The sequence below is a fragment of the Scyliorhinus torazame genome, chromosome 10, assembly GCF_047496885.1.
Source record: "Scyliorhinus torazame isolate Kashiwa2021f chromosome 10, sScyTor2.1, whole genome shotgun sequence".
Lineage (NCBI taxonomy): Eukaryota > Metazoa > Chordata > Chondrichthyes > Carcharhiniformes > Scyliorhinidae > Scyliorhinus > Scyliorhinus torazame.
The window spans coordinates 96,016,441-96,039,217 of record NC_092716.1 but is presented as its reverse complement, the minus strand read 5'-3'; the positions used below and the strand labels follow the sequence as shown (position 1 = coordinate 96,039,217).

Here is a 22,777-nt window from a genome sequence, read left to right as displayed (position 1 = left end):
TGAGTTGGCCACTTCCCGACTTAAAATGGAGAACCGCAAAGGCTGAAGGGAAATCCAGCCAACACAGGCAAAGACTAGCAAATACAGAAGTCATGTATATTGGAACCTGCAAAACAACCAGACAGCACCGAAACCAGCAGCCATCTGCATAGTAATGTAGCAGCCATCTACAGAGTAATGTGCGATTCCCAGGCACAATGGCAACAGTTAAGGTAAACTAAGCCAAGCCAGACTTCTCGGTGCCAGCAGGAGCCAAGACAAAGGAAGGCCACCGGACACTTAGGACCGCCCAGCGTTCAGGGAACCGCTCCAGCATTGGAGAAATCGATCCAAGTGATCGGAAAGTAGTCCAATCACTTGGAACCAGGTACGGGGTCCGCCCCGAAGGGCGGGGAGCCCCTGGGGACTATAAAGTAAAGTCCCCAAGTTCAAATCGTCCTTCTTTGGCAGGGTCACACAGCAACTTGAACCAACCCTTGGCAGTGACCTGTCTTGTTGCCTCCAAGCAAGTAAGTCTCAAGTCAACGCTCGCTACGAGATAGGCGCTCCTAGCTACCAGTCCATACCAGCTTTTGAATCCCGCAGACTCAGGACCTGAATGAAAGGCCATTTGTTCCCCTGACCTGGTGGGCCAGTCCGAAGCTAAGTATAGGCCTGTTAGTGATAGAAATAGCCTAGAAAGTAGAGTTTATGCATGCGTAGTGATTTACTGTGTATAATAAATGTGTTTTGATTTGAATCTTACTAATTGGTGTGTTGAGTTATTGATCATTACTTGAACTTGAACCTCGTGGCGGTATCATAAAGATACCTGGCGACTCTAGAGCAAAGGTTATAAAACAGAGCCAATTGAACCAACCAAAAGTTAGCAACACTATACAATGGTTCTTTTGTAATTCATTTGTTCTTGAATGTTTGACTCCGTGACCTCTGCATGTTTACAGTGGTGGGGGGGGGGGGGGGGGGGGGGGTTGGAATCCCTTCAATAGAGATGCCAATTTTATAATTGTATCCTCTGGTCCTGCCAATGTTTAGTACAAGGTTAGCATTGTTTTTTAAGTTATTTGTAGATAGGTTTTTTGGATATTTTTCAACATCAGCATTGCTCAACAGTTTCCTTAGGAAAATTGATGCTGAGTAATTTTGCCTTTGTGTGAAGTCAGCAAGGCATGTCTGCTTTTCCATACTGATGAATGAAGTCTTATTCAGCAAAGTTGCATTGTTAGATTTATTGTGTGCCGGTATTGTGCTGAAAGTTGCCTGCTCCTGGTCTTGGTTCCAAGATGGGCAGTTGAAGAGCAGCGGACAAAACATGTTTGCAATTATTAGCCATTCATTTTGCTCTGAGTGAAGGCTGACAATACCTTCAACTGTGTTTGGAAGGCAATGTCAAGAATGTAACCTTAGTGTCTGACCTAGAAGGCCCGTACTGTTGTCAAATATTTGAAGGAACATAGACACCAAATCATAGCAGCTAAAATATTCCATGATGAGGAGACCATGATCCAGACAACAAATAAAAGTGATGGAAAATACAATAATTAGATACTATCTGCCTGATCAGCAAGATACCAAGATTCCACTTCCAGGCTCAGTTTCTCCAACATTCACCTCTGTCAAAGATATGTATTTGTCTTCCTCCGAGCTGGCAGTATTACATACATTCGTGTTTCAAAGAGATAAGGCAAACCACTAACCACTGGAGACGCACAGTTGTATATGGTTTACTGCCGTTCATTAGTAACCAGAATTTATTTTAAAAAATGCAGAGCTAACTAGAAGGATCATATCTTTTCTTATAAAAGAAGTTATCACCAGCTTCTGACAATCAAAAATGCGATTCGATCATTTGTATTCAAGAACACAAAATTGGATCAGGTGCAGCCCTTCAAGCCTGCTTTCCTATTCAATACGATCAGAGCTGATGTCCCCTGGTTCACAGAGAGGTTCACAGAGACAAGAAATCTCGCTCCCAGCCTTAAATGTATTCAATGGTGGAGCACCTACAATCTATAGAATCACTACAGTACAAAAGGAGACCGTTTGGCCCATCAAATCTGCACTGAACCTCTGCAAGAGCACCCAACCTAGACTCACTCCCCCACCCTATCCCCGTAACCCCACCTAACCTGGACATCTTTGGACTGTGGGAGGAAAGCGGAGTACCCGGTGGAAACCCACACAGACCTGGCGAGCATAAAGCATCAGGGCAGCACAGTAGCACAACTGGATAGCACTGTGGCTTCACAGCGCCAGGGTCCCAGGTTCGATTCCCTGCTGGGTCACTGTCTGTGCGGAGTCTGCATGTTCTCCCCGTGTCTGGGTGGGTTTCCTCCGGGTGCTCCGGTTTCCTCCCACAGTCCAAAGATGTGCAGGTTAGGTGGATTGGCCATGATAAATTGCACTTAGTGACCAAAAAGGTTAGGAGAGGTTATTGGGTTATGGGGATAGGGTGGAAGTGAGGGCTTAAGTGGGTCGGTCCAGACTCGATGGGCCTCCTTCTGCATTATATGTATGTTCTAATGTGCAAACTCCACACAGCTACCCAAGACTCGAATCTAACTCTGACCCCTGGCGCTGTGAGGCAGCAGTGCTGTCCACTGTGCCACTATGCTGCCCTTTTGGGTAGAGAATTCCAAAGATTCTTAAACCGTTGAGTGGAATAATTTCTCCTAATCTCATGGCTTAATGATCGGCCCCTTATCCTAAAGCTGTGCTCCCGTGTATCTGTTGGTTGGTCTCCCGGCCCCGCACTCTTGAGGTGATAAAACGGATGAAATTATCCGAGTTATTGATCAGAGGCTTGGCGTGCTGACTCAAAATCTGTGCTCATGAGGCCCAGTTGCAGAATGCCAATAAAAGACTTGATACTGAGGAAAGAATCCTGAATACGAACATGTTGCTTCCTCGGCACAAGCCCAAATTCAGTCTGGGAAAACCAACTGGGTGGCATAGCCGAGGTCCTTGAGGACTTAGATATTCCTTCTTCGACCTTGGTTCTCCATTCTCCAGGTTGTCTGTTTGCCTGAGAGAATGGAGGGTAAAGCATCTGATAGATTCTTTGAGGACTGGCTGTCACGTTTTCTGAAGCTAGATGTGAAGGCTGTGGTGTTTCAAATCACAACGGGTGGGCTGTTTCTTGAGTTGAGGCCAAGGGAGAAGCTTCATAGTTTGCTTCCACAGCTTTAAAGATCGGCAGAACGTCCTAGAGACGACAAGGTGTGGTGGGACCTGGCTGCACGAGAGGGTGAGGATTTCCTCCTTCCAGGGCGGCTTGCAGATAAAGCATCAGGGCTTCAATGAAATTCAAAGGCAACTCAAGGTTGTTGGAGGGAATTATGAAATGCTTTATCCTGCAACCCTGAAAATTGTATACGACAACTCCCCTAAGTCTTTTAAGTATCCGGCTGCTGCCTTGGCCTTCATTGAATCCATGAAGGACAGCAATTTGGAATGATGGTCTGCAACTCGAACTAACTCGAGCTCTATTCCGGACTCTTTCCTCATGATGGTGGTGTTGGTCTGAATTTATTGTCTTTTATCCTGTAAAAGGGAGACGCTAATATGAACACTATTGAATGTTCTCGCCTTCTCCTCGAGTGTTTCAGGGACTCTTATTATCTTATTCTAGTCATGGTCGATATGTCATGTGCTTATTTTCCGTCATTGTTTTCTCCCATCAGTGTTTTAATCATGGCAGAAACAAGTTGTGTCATTGCCGAAGGGTGGTGGTGGAAACAGGTCTTCATGGGTAGGTTTAAAAATGTGGGAGGGGCTATTTTTTCTCCTCTTCCCGCTGTGGAGAAGGTATCCTGGTGATGACAACAGTATGACTGTGGGGTTCATCCTACGGGTCCTCGGTCTTATTGAACGCTGTCCCCTTAGAACTGTTGTGGCCATGATTCTTTTGCATTTTTATTATTGTGGTGCAAAATCCACTCTTACTCTTCTTCCATGGCCTCTGTAACGGCAGCAATTAATCTTCAAATTTAGACAATGTGGACATAGCTTTGTTACATGAAACACATTTATAAAATTGAAGCGGGAATGGGTGGGGCTGGTCGAATTCTCTCTTTCATTGAGTAAGTGGGGTGGGGCGGAAATCCTGATCAACAAAAATATCCCCCTTAAGTTAGATACTTACTAAAGACAAGGAAGGGTGGTAGATATGTGATCATTAGACGCTCAGTGCATAGAGATATTGTTTCAACAATGAATGTGTACTGACCTCCGAATTACTCTATGGGGTTTATCACCTAAGGCTTTGTTGGACTTTGCAGAGTCGGCTTCAGCTAACTCCTTTGTGGCTGGTGACTTTAACTGCCACCTGAACTCACTTACTAGGTTCCCAGTTACTAGGAAGCCTCCTATACTACAAGCTAGGGTGTTGGTACCGGTATGCGAGGAGGTGGGTTATGTGGATGTTTGGAGGATCCTACAACCTAGGGATAGAGACTTTACTTTATTTTCAGCACCTCAGCAGTCATACTAGAATTGACTACTACTTTGTGCTGAGGGTAATCCTACATCTGGTATCTTTCTGCTCTATAGGTAGCATTGTCATTTTGGACCATGCCCTCATTTTCTTGGAATTTTTGCTTGAGCCCTCTTCCCCCCCCCCCCCCCCCCCCCCTCTCTCAGAACATGACGGTTTGATACTTCCTTGATAAGAGGTACATCACCTGCTGTGCATTTGAAACGAGTTTGAGGTTTTTTTTCTCTCAAGTCAACTTGACCCCTAGTGTTTCCCGCTCCGTTTTGTGGGAAATGTGTAAAGGTTGTGCTACAGGGCTAATTATCTCTTACACAACTAATAAAAGGCGTAAGGTTGGAGAGCCAGCTCTGGCTGGAGGTTTGATTGTGAAAGCAGAGGAGAGGGCCCCCAATAGTCAATTGTTGGATGAGGTTAATGCTGCAATGGTAGTTCTTGATTCCTATTGATTCAGTGAGCGTGAAAAGCTTAATGTTTGCGAGAAGGTTGGAAATAAGCTGAGCAAGTGTCTGGCATGTTTAACTAAGAAGAAGGCTGACTCTAGGGCTATTCTTTTTTTTTTTGGGGGGGGGGGGTTAGAGGGTTATGATGACACAGGAGATAAATGAAACTTTTAAGGAATTTTATGTGGGATTATACAAGTCTGGTGACGTAATGGCAGATCTGGAGCATTTTTTCCTCTTCCCTTGGGCTTCCAGAGGCCTCAGAGAGCCAATGCTTGATTCTTAATGTTCCTCTCTCTGAAGAAAAGGTAGCCATGGCCATTACCTTCAGCCGGGTTAAGGCTTTGGGTGTGAACTTCATAGGGAGTTTAAAGATTTGCTGTTGGATCTGTTGGTGGGTATGTGTTACCACTCTTTGAGGCAGGGCTGTTGTGTTGATACTTTGTGAGGCTTATATTTCCTTAATTTTGAAAGTGGCTAAGGATCCAGAGGATTGTGTCTCTTCCAGGCCAATTTCGCTCCTGAAAGTTGACGTGAAATTATTGTCTAAGGTTCTGGCAAGAAGATTGGACGAAGTCATTCTGACAATCGTTCGGGAGGACCAGACTGGGTTTATCAGGGGAAGACTTTCCAGTAACAATGTTAGAAGACTGCTGAACGTGATTTAGGCTTTTCAGAAGAGTACACTGGATGGGCTGGTGATTTCCCTGGATCTTGAGAAAGCCTTTCACCGAGTTGAATGGAATTATTTGGTATATATGTTGCCAGGTTTTATATTGGTTGAGGATTATATATATTTTTTATACATTTAGAGTACCCAATTCATTCTTTCCAATTAAGGGGCAATTTAGCATCGCTAATCCACCTACCCTGCACATTTCTGGGTTGTGGGAGCGAAACCCACGCAGACACGGGGAGAATGGGCAAACTCCATACGGACAGTGACCCAGAGCCGGGATCGGACATGGGACCACGGCACCTTGAGGCAGAAGTGCAAACCACTGTGCCACCATGCTGCCGGATTCAACTATTGTATCACAGACCTAACTATTTACGGTCGATGGAATTTTGTGCTTCAAGACGGGACTATACAGGGCTGTCCTCTATGCCCCTTGTTTGTGTTGGCTGTTGTGCCATTGGCAGAGGCAATTAGAATGGATTCCCTGATATCGGGATTAGAGTGTTGTACGGGGCCAACCTTTCTCAGTTAATCACAACTATTAGATGGACCTAACTCGTTGGTCGGCCCTACAGATTTCTTGGCTAGGAAGGATCGCCCGAATTAAAATGAATGTGTTGCCTAGATTGCTATACCCACTGCAGATACTCCTTATACTGTTGTCGGTTAGCGATGCTGAGGAAATTAATGGAATGATTAATGCATTTATCTGGAACAAGAAGAAACCTCGCCTCAAGTTTGTAATGTGGCGACTAGAGGCTTTTCACAGTAACTTCATACTTGACACAATAAACGATTATGATTATTATTATTATTATTATTAATAAGCCTCAACTACCAGGAGGTAAGGGAGGGATGGGTCTCTTGAATATTAGTCTGTATCAACTGCCTCCTCATCTAAGATTTATAAGGGATTGGGTTAGGAAGGACTCCACATCCATTTGGCTCGATACTGAAGTAGGCCAGTCAGTTTATCCTGTACAGGTCTTATTATCTTGTGGTGACTTTAAGGCAAGTTCTGCTAAGTGTGATAATCCAGTCTTTATAAGTACTCTTAGATCGTGGAGGTTGGTATGTCAACTAGAAGGGAGATCTAAATTAGCTTCCACTCCCCTGTCCAGGACAGTCCAGACTCTCCACCCGGTCTAATTGACCATAGATTCGATACCTGAGGAGATAGAGGCATTTGTAGGCTCGGAGATATGTTCAGAGATGCTTCCTTGTCGTCCTTTGAGCAGCTATGAAAGCAATTTGACATTCTGAGATAGATTTTTCTTTAAGTATTTGCAACTTAGAGACTTTTATCTTTAATAAGACAACCTGGGGTGAAAAGAACCTTGAACTCATTGGAGCCTAAACAATAAATTAGCAAGTTCTATGATGCTTTAAATTCCAGATCCTGCATTAGCACGTTGAGTGCATTACAGTCATGGGAAAAGGACTTGACAATCAATATCGATGAGGAGACATGGGGTAACATATGGGACTGTCAGTAAAATTTCAGTTTGCAATAAAATGGACACCCAGTTCAAGATACTGCACTGTCTTCATATTACGCCTAGTCTCAGGCACAGGTTTGATCCTGCTATATATCCGATGTGCCTAAAGTGCCTGGTAATTGAGGGTGGCTATATACACTGTTTCTGGGATTGTCAGGATTCAATCCTATTGGTCTGGTGTGGTCAGAGAGGAGAGGATTTTTGATAGAGCTTTAGAGTCTAATCATGGTTTACTGATTCTGGGTCTTCCAGATGTGAGAATTATTGATTCTAACGATAAAAGGCAGTGCAATATCCTGAACTTTGCAGCTTGTAAGAATACCCTCTATGCTCTTGGATCAGTGACAAACATCAAATCCTGACAGTGCAGAAGGAGGCCACTCAGTCCATTGAGATTGCACCGACCCGCTGGAATAGAACCCAGGTCCCTGATGCTGTGAGGCAGCAGTGCTAGCCACTGTGCCACTGCTGCCCTTCAATCCAAAACTGGCATAGGCAAGCCTATGGAATTCCTGACCTCTGTGATCCACTCTCCAATGCATTCCGTAAAGTATGGCATCCCTATCTTAAATTCATAGGCTCCATCTTGGATGACCTGTTGGCCTTTCCATGAACTAATTCATATTGTTAGGCTTGATAGCTCAATACGTTAAGGCTTGCGATCTGAATTGATTTCCTTCTATACTTGTACGATCTTACCCCTCTTTCCCCGACTCAATGTGTTCACTGGGTGTTGGATTGATCCCACATTTGACCTAGACTGGTTCCTTAAGTATAGTGTTCTGTTCTGCTTGTATTTATGCTGGAATAACTCGAGCTCTGTTCTGTACCCGTTTTGCTCTTGATATTTTTTTGTTACTTTATTGTGTTTATTGTCAAATAAATGGGAAGAAAACCTAATTAGAAATATATTATAAAGAACATGAAGTAATTTAAGTTGCCAATTGGAAACATTGCTTCAAATAAAGAAGCAAGAATTATGCAGTAACTTTAGCTTCTGGAGTTAGTGCCAGCCTATGCCACAAGTAAATGGCTTTTTTTGTTTTTCCTTGTCAGTAACCTTTGGAAGCACCAGAAACTGTTGTCCATTGACTTGGACAAAGTGGTTCTGCCGAATTTTAAGCCAAACCGTCCCCAAGTGCGACCTTTATCACCAGGTGAAAGTGGGGCCTGGGACATTCCTGGAGGTGAGTACTGGAATCACAACATTTACCTCTTGTACTTCGAGTAGTTGGAAAGTAAAACGCGTCCAGGGTGATGATGCTGCTCCCAGCCCAGACTGTCAAAGGCCATGTATTCCATCAGTTCACAAGCGAAAGAACAATAGGAATGTATGCATAAATAACTCTATTTCTTGTTAACATTTAAAGGATAGATTCAAAAATGTTGCTAAGTACTTTGTGCTGTGAAATACTGGGTAACCTGTCATGCAATTGATATTACCTTTATATTGATAAAAATTCATAACGGAAGACCTTTATTCGTAATGCCTTCGTTTCTGAGTGACATTAAGAGGTTTGTAAGATTGGAAGGGGAGGTGGGAAACTGAATGAGTAAAATAATATTACAGATAATGAACATTTTTGGATTTTGTTGCGTTTGCTTGCTTAAAGATTCCGTTAATAGAGTGAACTAGTTATAGGAAGAATAATTTCTTTAGGGAGCCATAAATCTCTCAACTACAAACTTAGTCTGCTGCAAGTGGTTGGAGCTAGAATAATTTAAAACAATCCAAGATCTAAAATTGTGAAAATCCCAGATAATCCTTTCGAGAAATAGGTTCAATTTTTCAATTATCTGCAGTACAGCAAAAAACAAGACTGCTGAATTTCTACAGCTAATTGGATAAGTACACTTCTTGTCTTGCGTTTTAAAATAATGTTTAATGTTGTACCAGTGAAACTTGGGTTAGGATGATTGACTTGTGACCATAGACTTTGAATATCTATATTTTCAGAAGCAAGACGAGAGAGTTCAACAGCAGTAAATGAAAAAACAACCAGCATAATGTTCACTCTATTATACAGGAGCTTTTCTTTTCTGTTGCATTACCTCCAGAAAATTCTATCTAGATAATTATCTTGGTCAAGTTCCTCGCTGAATGGAGCGCCCAGCCAATTCACGTGATTACGGCCTGGCATGGGCCATTTTGTGATGGCACCTGTATTTTCCCACTGTTGGAGCACCCCTCTCCTCTGGGGATTGCATGCTCTCTTCAGGCAGCTTCCCAGTGGCAAGCCTGATGGGCATGGGAGCCAGAGGCTCTGTGCCCTAGTGACAGATCCACAGGTATCAAGGACTGCAACCGACCCTATTCCCAAGGAGGGTTTTCTATTCCACCCTGATGGTCCCGACCGGCTTTGGGCCTCATTGTTTGTTGATTTCTCTGCTGGCAACCAAGGGCACCCTTCATGTTGAGGTGCCCTTTTGTTCGTCTGCCTTAGCAGCCAAGTGGGTCTACTGGTCTGATGTGTCAGATCTGTTGTCCTTAATTGAAATTGTCTTCCAGCGGCATCTTTTAATTGACCAGCTCTGGGGAAAATCACAACCAGCTTCCTGTCACGACCACTTCAGAGTTGGTCCCTGCCCAGAATTGAAGCGAATGTCAGGTTGGTGACCTAAGTGGGGAAAATCTGTCTCTAAATCTCAGAACCAATATAGGGTCAGCCCAACATAAGTTCCAGATAACCGGATAGAGCTTTGTTGTTTGTGGGCTTGTCTAGACCAAGCTGCCCACCTGTTCCATGGTATATTGAATCAGAACCGTATTCATCTTTATATCCCAAGTGCAGGGATTATTAAAGGTAGCTCAACTTTATTGCATGCCTTTTATCTGGGCAAGCAACACAACCTGTTGAGTGAAATGTACTTTACAGTTAGTTAAACTATCCAAGTGGCTGTCGGATCTGTTATATTCATTGTAAGTGTCCTGGATATTTCTCACGCCAGCTTATTTAACATTTGCAGCAGTATAGACTTGGTCCACCTTTCACTGATAACGTAGTGATGTTTCCAATTGTAGAAAGATCTTTTGAGCTAAGAAAACAAAGTTGCATTATCAGGGATGCAAATAACTTGTCCTCTTTTTAATATAGTGCTTTAGTATCAGCAGTGTGTGTTCTAATTACTATCTTCTAAATTATGTGGAGATTATCTATCTTAGCCCTCCGTTTTGAACCTTTAAAAGCGGGAACTGCTTCCTTTTAAAAGGAACTGCCAAATCTCCACTATTTCCTGGGTCTTGCATGTACCAGCTGATTGATAGAATCTGTGATAGATGACTATGACTTCTCGTTAACTTGAGGGCCAATCCACATTTACTTGTCATTCTTCTACTTCAGCTGAATGATGTAAGTAGAGTACTGTGGCATTTAATTGTTATTTGTTTGCTTTTAAGGTATAATGCCTGGTCGCTATAACCAAGACGTGGGGCAGACGATTCCAGTTTTTGCTTTCCTCGGTGCTATGGTGGTGCTGGCGTTCTTTGTGGTGCAGATAAAGTCTAAGAGCAAGCCAAAGAGACGGAAGCCGCGAGTCAAACGTCCTCTGCTGCTTCAGCAGGTGCACCTGCCTAAGACGCCCTCTGTATGATCGGGTCAGTGGACATGGACTAATCAAGACACATCCACTGTGGATAGGGAATTGTGCTGTTGGCTGCTCCAAATAAGTGTTGGAAAAATATTCAGTAAAAGCACTTCATGGGTTCACTGACATTTTTGACACATTTAAGACAATGTGGTTTTAGCTGAGTTGAGGAGACCTTTTTTTTTTTACAGCAACCATAACTACCAAAGACATTGTGTTTGGTTGCTTTGTATTTATATTCCCCTGGGAACAAAATTGTTCTAACAAATCAGCCAGTACAGACATTGGGACACCTTGCTTCAGTTCTTGGTTTTGTTTTATTGTCATCATGTAGAATACTTGTTACAAGGGCATTTATGGTGAGAAATGTATTTTGTAACATGAATCTGCAGCCTTGCCATACTCGAGTAAAGATCGAATTACTGATACAGATAATGTGGACGATGGCACCTGGCAAGAATAATTGATAATAACTGTACCAAGGTGCTCTATGCTTGAATTGACTTATTTTTATAAAATGGAAACTGCTATAATTCACTGTAAATATTTAAGATGGCAGTTTGCAACCTATTTTCGCCATTATCGGTGGAATAAATTTACAGCTCTGCAAATAGATACTTTCTGGAAAGTTGATTCGATTTTTGACCATTCCAATGCACCTTAACACAGGTAGGTGTGTGCATGTGAAAGCTGGGAGTTCAAACAATCCTTTCATAATGTGTTGAGCCGTTTATCCTGGCAGTTTGGTCATGCAACATCTTTTGATTATCTGACCAGGATTTTGACCGATACTTGCGGCATGTCAATGGGTACTTCTGAATCTTTATAAAGCATTAGTTAGGCCCCATTTAGAATACTGTGAGCAATTTTGGGCCCCACACCTCAGGAAGGACATACTGGCACTGGAGCGGGTCCAGCGGAGATTCACACGGATGATCCCAGGAATGGTAGGCCTAACATACGATGAACGTCTGAGGATCCTGGGATTATATTCATTGGAGTTTAGGAGGTTGAGGGGAGATCTAATAGAAACTTACAAGATAATGAATGGCTTAGATAGGGTGGACGTAGGGAAGTTGTTTCCATTAGCAGGGGAGACTAGGACCCGGGGGCACAGCCTTAGAATAAAAGGGAGTCACTTTAGAACAGAGATGAGGAGAAATTTCTTCAGCCAGAGAGTGGTGGGTCTGTGGAATTCATTGCCACAGAGGGCGGTGGAGGCCGGGACGTTGAGTGTCTTTAAGGCAGAAGTTGATAAATTCTTGATTTCTCGAGGAATTAAGGGCTATGGAGAGAGAGCAGGTAAATGGAGTTGAAATCAGCCATGATTGAATGGTGGAGTGGACTCGATGGGCCGAATGGCCTTACTTCCACTCCTATGTCTTATGGGTAATTATGTTTTCATGTGTTTTTTGATGATGAGCTGTAATTTAACCCAATGCTGACGATGGCCTGAGCTGTTAGTTAATTGATCCAACACGAGCCGAAATCCTAATTGCTCATGTACGTCCTTATTACTGTTACGCCTGCGTTTTCTGGCATTGAAAATCAGGGAACAACTTGAGAAGTTTTACTTTTTTCTTCAATCGCACAACTCAAATCTGGTGGAAGCAGCAATATTAAATATGGTGATGCCAGGGCAGAAAGGAAACCGAGGGAAGAACAGCATGAAACATAGGTAACCAACTGGTATCCAATCATTCATATGCTCGTTAATTTACATTCGCTCTCAGTCAAATAATGTCTTGATTATAAAATTCCCATCCTTGTTTTCAAATCCCTATCTCTGTAACCTCCTACAACCCACAATCCTCCGCAATCTGTGTCCCTCTAACCTTGGCATTGTGTGGATCCCCAATCTTAATTGCTTTTGTACTGCTGGCCATGCCTTCAGTTGGCTCGGCCCTAAGCTCTGAAATTCCCTCCCGACACGTGTCTGTCTCGCTGCCCCTCTTTTCTCTTTAAAGACACTACTTAAAACCTACCTCTCTCAGCTTTTGGTCAGCTAGCCTAACATCACATGTGGCTTGTTTTTTTTAATAATGCCCCTGTGAAGTGCTTGGAAGATTTGATTGTGTTAAAGGTGCTGAGGTGTCTCTGCTAGGCGAAGATTGCTTCATCGTATTCCTACAGTGCAGAAGAAGGCCCTTCGGCCCATCAAGTCTGTACTGACCCTCTGAAAGGGCACCCTACCTAGGCTCACTCCCCTGCAACCTAACCTTACACATCTTTGGACACTAAGGGGCAATTTAACATGGCCAATCCGCCTAACCTGCACATCTTGGACTGTGGGAGGAAACTGAAGCACCCAGAGGAAATCCACGCCGACACGGGGAGGAAACCCACACAGACATGGAGAGAAAGTGCAAAATGCACACACTCCTCCAAAATTGGAATCAGAATTTGCAGTGCAGAATGAGGTCATTCAGCCATTTCGAGCCTGCACTAGCCTTTGGAAAGAGCACCCTATTTAAGCTTAAGCTCACACCTCTACCCTATCCCCATAACCCAGTAACCCCACCTAACCTTTTGGACAGTAAGGGGCAATTTAGCAAGGCCAATCCACCTAACCTGCACATCTTTGGACTGTGGGAGGTAACTGGAGCACCCAGAGGAAACCCACGCAGACATGGGGGAAAAAGTGCAAACCACACACAGATATGAATCGTACCTCTGAGACAACAGTGCTAACCACTGTGCCACTGTGCTGCCCTTGTCCTCTTAACAGGTTTGGTATTTTTGACAACATAATTGTGAAAGAAATGAAGTTATGACCTTCATCCCCGTCCCTCACTGCTCATGCTACTCATTATTAGCCTGTTGACTCATTTGTCTGCTGCACTAGTGTTGCAGGACTTGCTGTCTTCCACAAGAGGCCACTTTGGGCTGCATGTTACTATTTGCATGTCTCAGTGAAGTTCAGTGGTAGACATCCGGTACTGCAATAATTAAAAACCACTCCACTAAGATTTGTATTTTGCATCTAATCTACTTTGTAAAATCTCTTCATTTGAGGAGCCTGTTCTAAATAGAGTAATGCTTCCCAATTATTGCAATATAGTGTAATTAAAAATCAAGTATTTAAAAAAAAAAAAATGTTCTGTCAAATAATGCCATTTGCCTGTAAAACTTGTTCGGATGATGGATGCGTTTTAAAAGAAGCATAACATATGGGCAATTTACCTGAAGAAATGTACTCTCGGGCTGTTAGGTGATCTTGCGGTTTCTGTACTGACACACACATGCCTGAGCATATTTTTGAGAAGTTACTTGCCATTGACTATTCCACGCCACTTCAGTGGAAGAATTTGAAATGATGATGGCTGCTGGACTTGCTGGCCCCATGAAGATGGAATTTCAAAAAGATTTTGGAGGCTGTTCACAGCTGGAATGTTCATGAACTAGCAATCATCCACCATTGTGTGATGGACTGCTTAGCCATCAACCCATTGTATAGACAATGGAAAACATCAATACTTTTTTTAAATGTAACAGAAACTGGTATTGTGAGCCAGGGTTTAGAGAACCCCAAAGTGTATCATGGAGTTCACCTGACGCACAACTTTTAATAGATTGTGGTATGGGGAGCACACAACCCACTCTACAGGTGTGGTACAGCAGAAATGGAAAAGTATTTTTTAAAGCAAAATAATGTTTATTCTATGAACTCAAGTTAATCTTTTTAAAACATCCAGTGAATATCTTAGCAACCATTAATTCAAATACAACCCCCAAAGAATACAACACTAAGTAATCCTTAAGCTGTCCTTTTAACATCCATAAAGACTTTAAAAAAAACTTTAAACAGAAGCACATCAGGTTAAAGTCACTACTGAAAGCGGTTATTAGTTTTAAATCACCAAAGGATCGATTTACAGTTTTTAGATTACAGAGAGAGAGACTAATACACCTGCGATCCAGCTATATCATTACCCAAGATAAACTGTATTCCTGGACAAGATAGTTTCTCTATTACTCCTACTACCACTTCACCACTCTTCACTGGACTTTCCAACCGTACCTTATATAATGGAACACTACTCCTCTCACTCTGAATTCCACATATTACCACCTTTTCCGGCAACATTCTTCCCAAACTACATAACTCCTCATCTCTTACCATTAAAGATTGACTAGCTCCCGTATCTCTTAAAATTGTGACTTCTTTAACTGCTCCTCCTGATACACATGAGTAAACTTTACCCACACAAGTAAATTCTTTAAAGAGACCTGGCACCTTCTTATCAATCACCTCTTGATCAGACTGTACAATCTTTTGCACCTCCTTCGCTTCACTTGGGCTTTCCTTTACCACTTTAACAAACCCCACTGTCTTATCCTGTTTTACCACATCAGCCTTCCCAGTGCCTTCAACCACCAACACTGTGACTTTAAATGGCCTAGTTTATTACAGTGAAAACATTTGAAATTTTTCATTTTCTTTTCCACCGTCCTGGATTTCTTTTTTAATCTGAGGTACACTCTCCTTATTATCTCCCATCAGATCACCTTTACCTTTACCACTTGAGTATTTCTCATGTCCCCAGTTTCTATCCCTCACAGGCTGAAACTGATGTTGGAAACCAAGCTTTGATTCATGAACTAATTCATAATCATCTGCCATTTCTGCTGCTAATCTCACAGTTTTAACCCTCTGCTCTTCCACATGAGTTCTCACTACATCAGGAATTGAATTTTTAAACTCCTCCAAAAGTATAATTTCTCTGAGAGCTTCATACGTTTGGTCTATTTTCAAAGCCCTTATCCACCTATCAAAATTACTCTTTGATCCTTTCAAACTCCATGTATGTTTGACCAAATTCTTTCTTTAAATTTCTAAACCTTTGTCTGTAGGCTTCAGGCACTAGTTCAGAGGCACCTAAGATTAATATTTTCACCTCATACGTCCCAGATACCACCTCCGATAGTGATGCAAATACTTCAATAGCCCTACCTATCAGCTTTGTTTGAATCAGTAATACCCACATGTCCTGTGGCCATTTCATTTGTTTAGCCACCTCAAATGAAATGAAAAAGGCTTCTACCTCCTTCTCCTTGGCAATGCTTGGACATATTTAAATAGATCCCCACCAAGCCTTCGACTTTGACGCTCTTTCTCACTATCCTCATAACTATCATGTCAGACGTTTCCCTTTACGTCTGCCAATTTTAACTGACTGTCATGTTTCATGGCTATTTTCTGAAGTTCAAACTCTCTTTATCTTTTTCTCTCATCTGTATCTCCCTTTCTCTTTCTTTTTGTTCTGCTAGGGCTATTCTTTCTTTTCTCCTTTCTTCTCTCTCCTTTTCTTTTCCCTCTCTTTCTCTTTTTCATTTTGCTCTCTTTTGTATTCAAGCTGCTTTAATTCTTTCTCATGTTCCATTTGTTAATTTGTAACTGAATTTTTGCCATTTCCAATGAGTCAAACTGTATCTCGGGCAACTTTAAATGCTTAGCCACCGCCATAATTACCTCATTTTTCCCAGCATTTTGTCAAGTAATGTTAACTGCAATGTTTTTGCCAAATCTAAAAGTCTGCTTTTAGCCTCTGCCCGTAAGGTACTGCGTGTGACCGTCTCCACCCCCAAAAACCTCAGAGCCTCTGAAAGAGCCATTGTCTAGAACACACTCCCTACTTAAACTAAAATACCACACCTGAAAAGCAACCATAATATGCTCACCCCTCACTGTCTTTAAGTTCACTAAGCCAATCCGATAGATAGACTTTTATCCCGGATGAGCCCCCAATTTGTTATGGGCCAGGGTTCAGAGAACCCCAAAGTGTATCATGGAGTTCACCTGACCCACAGCTTTTAATAGACTGTGGTATGGGGAGCACACGGCCCACTCTACTGGTGTGGTACAGCAGAAATGGAAAAGTATTTTTTAAAGCAAAGCAATGTTTATTCTATGAACTCAAGTTAACCTTTTTAAAACATACAGTGAACATCTTAGTGACCATTAATTCAAATACAACCTCCAAAGAATACAACACTTAAGTAATGGGGCAGTTAGGGGCAGCACGGTAGCATTGTGGATAGCACAATTGCTTCACGGCTCCAGGGTCCCAGGTTTGATTCCGGCTTGGGTCACTGTCTGTGCGGAGCCTGCACGTCCTCCCCGTGTCTGCGTGGGTTTCCTCCGGGTGCTCCGGTTTCCTCCCACAGTCCAAAGATGTGCAGGGTAGGTGGATTGGCCATGATAAATTGCCTTTAGTGTCCAAAATTGCCCTTGGTGTTGGGTGGAGGTGTTGAGTTTGTGTGGGGTGCTCTTTCCAAGAGCCGGTGCAGATTCGGGGGGCCGAATGGCCTCCTTCTGCACTGTAAATTCAATGATAATCTATGATTAATCTAGGATAAAGGTTCGGCACAACATCGTGGGCCGAAGGGCATGTTCTGTGCTGTATTTTCTATGTTCTATGTAATGCTTAAGCTGTCCTTTTAAAAAAACTTTAAATAGAAGCACATCAGGTTAAAATCACTACTGAGAGCAGTTATTAGTTTTAAATCACCAAAGGATTGATTTACAGGTTTTAGATTACAGAGAGACCAATACCCCTTCTGGCTGTGACTGCAGCTATCCAGCTCTGAAAACGAAACTAAAACACACCCTGCAGCAAACAGCCTAAAACGAAAATAAAAAACTGACAGACAGCGCAGCTCCACCCACAATCTGACATTACTGATAAGCACCCATTTCTTAAAGGTACTCTCACATGACACTGGCTTGTGATATGAAATGTCTTATTATTACAAGGGCAGACCAGTAAAGGAGTCTGGAACAAACACTTCCGAGCTTTTGCCCAGGCAAAGGGAAGAACTCTTCCTTTAAAAAGATTACTTGGGTGGTGAAAAGGGGTTAATTCATTTTTCCTACAGGATCATAATCCTCACTCGGTCACAATATCTGTTTATTTTATAACAATATTTTAAGGACTATTTAAAGAAGTGGTTTTAAGTGCATGTTACCTCTAGGAATAATATTTTCTTGTGCGTGTGTGTGTATGGGTGTCAGCGTGGTCAAGGAGTAGACAGGGCCAGGGAGAGAAATCATGGTCCCCGATGCTTCTTCCATTTTGTGGCCTGTTGTGCCCATCCCTGCTTTAGTCTTCGCTCTCAATTAAATGGAGACAGTTGACGTGAAGATGCTTCAACAATTCTTTGGTAAACTTGGGCCAAAAAAGAGGGCCTAACTTCAGCTTAAATTTCCCCTGGGGGAACTGTTTCAGGACTTTGCCACAGGGCGCTGTTACAAAAACAATATATGACCTTAATTTGCATTGAGTATATTGTGAAGATTACTTATCAATTTATTTGTCATAACAGGAATTTAAAAAAACTATTTTCATGGAATGTGGGCCTTGATAGTTAGGCCATCCTTTATTGCCCATCCCTAATTGCTCTTCAGAAGGTGGTGGTGAGCTACCGCCCTGAACTTTTCAGTTTGTGTTGTAGGCATAACCACAGTGCTGTTGGGCTGCGAGTTCCAGGATTTTGACCCAGTGACATTGAAGGGACAGCTGATTATCTTACAAGCCAAGATGGTGTGGGGCTTGGAGGGGAACTTGCAGGTGGTGTTGTTTCCATGCTCCTGCTACCTTTGTCTTTTGAGCCGGCAGAGGAGGCGGCTTTGAAAGATGCTGTCAAAGGAGCAGTTGCTGCAGTGTATTTCGCCAATGGTACATATGCTGCACTGTCCATTGGTGATGGAGGAATTGAATGTTTAAATCAAGCAGGTTACTTGGTCCTAGATGGTGTCAGGTTTGAGACTTATTGGAGCTGCAATCAACCAGGCAAGTGAATAATATTCCATCGCACTTCTGACTTGTGTCTTGTTGATGGACAGGCTTTGGGGAGTCAATAGGTGAGTTCCTCACTGTAGGATTCCCAGTCTGACCTGCTCCTGCAGCCACAGTATTTATGTGGCTGGTCCAATTCAGTTTCTGGTCAATGGATGTAAATAGGGGATTCAGCAATTGTAATGCCATTGAATGTCAAGGAGATATAGTTATATTCTCATTTTTTTGGAAATGGTAATTGACTGGCACTTGTGCTGCACAAGTGTTACTTGCCACTTATCAGCCCAAGCCTAAATGTTGTCCAAGTATTGCTATGTATGGACAAGGACTACTCCAGCACCTGAGGAATGTGCAATCATTTTTTTTCTTTTAAAAAAAATAAATAAATTTAGAGAGCCCAATTCAATTTCTTTTCCAATTAAGGGGCAATTTAGTGTGGCCAATCCACCTACACTGCACATTTTTGGGTTGTGGGTACGAAACCCACGCAAACACGGGGAAAATGTGCAAACTCCACACGGGCCGGGATCGACCCTGGGACCTCGTTGCCGTGAGGCAGCACTGCTAACCACTGCACCACCGTGCTGCCCTCTGAATGTGCAATCATCGGCATATGTCCCACCTCTGGTCTTATGATGGAAGGAAAGTCAGTGATGAAGCAGCTGAAGATGGATAGACCTTGGACACTACCATCAGGAATGCTGCAGCATGTCCCAGGATGGAGACGAGTGACCTCCCCCAATTACAACCATCTTCCTTTGTGCTGGGTATCACTCCAACTGCAGAGATTCCCCAGATTCCCATTGACTTCAGTTTTGCTAGAGCTCCTTGATGCTGCCCTCGGTCAAATGTTGCCTTGACGTCAAGGGAAGTCATTCTCCATTACTGGAATTCACCTCGTGTCCATGATTTGAAGAAGGCTGTAATGAGGTTTGAACTGAGGCCTTGGTGGAAGGAACCCAAACTAAGTGTCAGTTGAGCAGGATATTGTTCATTAAATGCCACTTTGCCGCACTTGTCGCGAACCACCATCCATCACTTTGCATGGAAATTCATATGTATTTGCAGCATGGTTTTCCTCTGTAAATAATCCAGGACAATTTAGATCAAGCTTGCCTGTTAAAGATGATCTTTATCTCGTTGTGGTCTCCTTTATATAAACACCCTGACAACTGGTCAAAGAAAGCCAGAGGGATTCCAGAACTGAAGCCCGAACTACCCACACTCTTCCCAAGTGCTCATTCACAGCAAAGTGCTTCATTTACATACAGTGTTAGCGACACGATCCCGAAACAAATTCAGGCCCAATGTGTACACAGACGACACACCACTCTACCTCACCACCCTACCCGACCCCTCCTTTTCCTCCGATTTGTCACATTGCTTGTAGGATCAACAGAAATTTCCGCCAGTTAAATATTGAGACCACCAACGCTATTTCCCATAAAATCTGTTTGCTAGCCACTGACTCCATTGCTTAATTTGACAATTGCCAAATGCTGAACTTTTGTATCTCCTGTGACCTTTTTGATCCTGAGCTCAGCTTCTGACCTAGCCACTCCTGTCCCTGAGAGTTCCTATTCCCACCTCCGTAACATTGCCCACATCCACCTAGGCTAAAGCTGCAGAAACTTTCTCTGTTGATTCTACATTCCACCATTCCATTGTTCTGTGGCCTGTCTCCCACTTTGCACCCTTCATAAACCCGGGCTCATCCAAAACTCTGCTGCATATATCCACAACTGCACCAAGGCATGTTCACTCAGCAGTCCTGTGCTTATTGGCGGCATCTCCAGCAATCCTTTGATATATATTTTTAAAGAGTAATCTTTGTTTCCAAATTCCCTCATGCCCTTTACTGTATCTCCAACATCCTCCAGCCTACGTCCCTCCTTTGTGCTGCTTCAATCCTGGCTTCTCGCATGCCTCTAATTTTCATTGCTTCACTATTGTGTTCAGGCCAAGCATCTAACCTCTCTCTAAACGTTGCTGCCCCTCTACTACCTTTTCAAGACACCACTTAAAGCCAACCTCTTTATTCCACTATCTTAGGAAACCAAGCCACTGAAGGCACTCCGATTTTAATTGATGAGCACCCTTATAAAGTAAAACGCTGTGTTTACTTAGGTAAGAATGCAGTGGCACTGAAACCAACCTCGCTGAATTTCTCTCAAATTTCTATGCACTATCTTCTGGCAGCTGTTCTCCAAGTTCCTCTCTAAGCTATTTGCCATCCCGACAGAGAATCCTACCACCATGACTTCACTGTTGCTGGGTGAAAACCTGGAACTCCCTAACAGCGCCTTGTTCCTGCACCAGATGGACTACATCAGTTCATGGAAGTGGTTCATCACAACCTCGAGGGAAATTGGGGACAGGCAATGTGGTATTTTTAAAGGCAGGTTTGCAGACCATGAAGGTACAAGCAAATAAGAGCTTTATTGGAAAGGTATTTGAATAGATTGCCCGCGCAAATGGCTGATGATGTCATCCATACATCAGGTGATCAGACTTAAAGTGGCATTGTTCCAACTACAAACAAGCATGAATACACAACACTTTCCTTCCCCTTTACATTAGAGGTTTCTGCGATGTTAATGTTATATTATTTCAGTCAAAATTTTCAGTATGAACAAGTTAATAATTTAGAAGTTTCAGAGGACGTCGACTTCTGTGTGGCTGTCGGTGAACCTCAGGCCTTTTTGGTGTTCCTGCAACCTCTAGTGTTTCTGGTTTAGTTTGGACATTGTTCATAATTGTCTTAATCGGAGTTGACATAGTGTTCATAGGTTGACGCGGTGTTGCAGTGTCCTCGACAGGGGTACTGTCTTCCACAGTTTTTTCTGGTATTGTCAGGTTCTCAGGAATGTCTGGGCCTTCACTTGGCACAGTGAGTTGCAGACTCTCGGTTGACCCTGTCTCTGGAAAACTAGTTCTAGTTGCTAAGAGCTGATCATCCCGAGTTTGAACGGTGTGGGAGACCAATCCTGTCTGTGCTAAGACAATGGCAGGTTTCCACTTCTCCCGAGTGGCGTAGTTCTTGCCAATGTTTCTGACTTTTTTGAAAAACACAGCATTTAGCCCTAGTATCACATCGTAAAACCTTACTTTGCTATTTCCTCTCACCAATTGCTCTTGTCCTAGGCGGCTTCAGCAAATCAAATGCATAACTGACGTTTTACCATGAGTAATGCCGGATAACTTTGGGTTGTGGAAGGTGTTGTATTCCTGTATGTCATCAAGAATTGGCTGAGTTGTTTAGACCATGATCTTTTCTCACTAGTTACCTTACTTTCAGCCAGCCCATTTGTGGCAGGATGATCAGGAATGGATTGGATGTGTTGGATTCAGTTCTTCTTTAGGTAATTTGTGATTTCTTGCAAAATGAACTGTGGATGATTGTCACTCATAAGTTGTTCAGGATAACTGAATCTTGTGAAAATCTCACCCAGTCTGAAAAACATCCGGTGGCGTTATGTAGGGGGAAGACGTACACGAGGAGGCTTCCACTTGGGTACTGCTCTTTTTTGCCTTTTCTCTTCGGTCAGGGGTATTTTCTTTTGGAAACCCTCATAATTAATGGGATAAAGATCCTATATAGGTAAATTGCCCAGAAATGTCAGAGGAAAAAAGGCAGACAGTAGATGTTCATCGGAGGCCTCTCCAAGCTAGTTGTCAGAGAAAATGGCAGAGGCAGCCTCTGGGCCACTCCACTAACGGCTGAGGTGCTCTTGAGTACTTGGCAAAAGAATTTGATAAACACTGGCAAGGTATGTCTGAGGACCTCCGGAAATAGGTGGAGGAGGCCTTGGCCCCTATCCGAGTGGCTCTGGAGAAGACCAACGAAACCATGAAAGCCTATAGAGCCACGATAAAAGACATGGAAGTGGCCCTTTCGAGGCATAGTGATCAGATTGCCTCTCTGATGGCCAAAGCGAATAAATCACCGAAGGCCAAGGTGAATGATTTGGAGAATCAGTCCAGGACCCAAAACATTTGAATTGTGGGGCTGCCACAGGGAATGGAAGGCCCAACAACACCCATGGAGTGTTTTGCAGAGATGTTCGGGAGGAGGGTGGGTTTACGTCCCCTCCTGAGTTGCACTGAGCCCACCGTACACTCCGGCAGAGGCCACGTGGTGCGGATCCACAAACAACTTGTGGTAATAGTGAAGTTCCATAGCTTCAAAGAGTAAGAGCGTGTTCTGAGATGGGCGAGGGAACATCGGGACTTCAAATGGGAAGGCCACGCCATCAGGTTTTACCAAGATGCAGGAGTCG

The 22,777-nt window shown here is 43.2% G+C and overlaps 1 protein-coding gene across 2 annotated transcripts in view; it reads left to right on the top strand.

The window, feature by feature from the left end:
* Window positions 1-11,311, top strand: part of mbtps1 (membrane-bound transcription factor peptidase, site 1) — a 166,202-nt gene extending 154,891 nt beyond the window's left edge. For both annotated transcript variants that reach the window (XM_072518450.1, XM_072518449.1), the window contains exons 22-23: window positions 8,170-8,300; window positions 10,511-11,311. In XM_072518450.1, the coding sequence (XP_072374551.1) occupies window positions 8,170-8,300; window positions 10,511-10,704 (325 nt within the window). In that variant the 3' untranslated portion in view covers window positions 10,705-11,311. The remainder of the gene's footprint in view (window positions 1-8,169; window positions 8,301-10,510) is intronic.
* The last annotated feature ends 11,466 nt before the right edge of the window (window positions 11,312-22,777 follow it).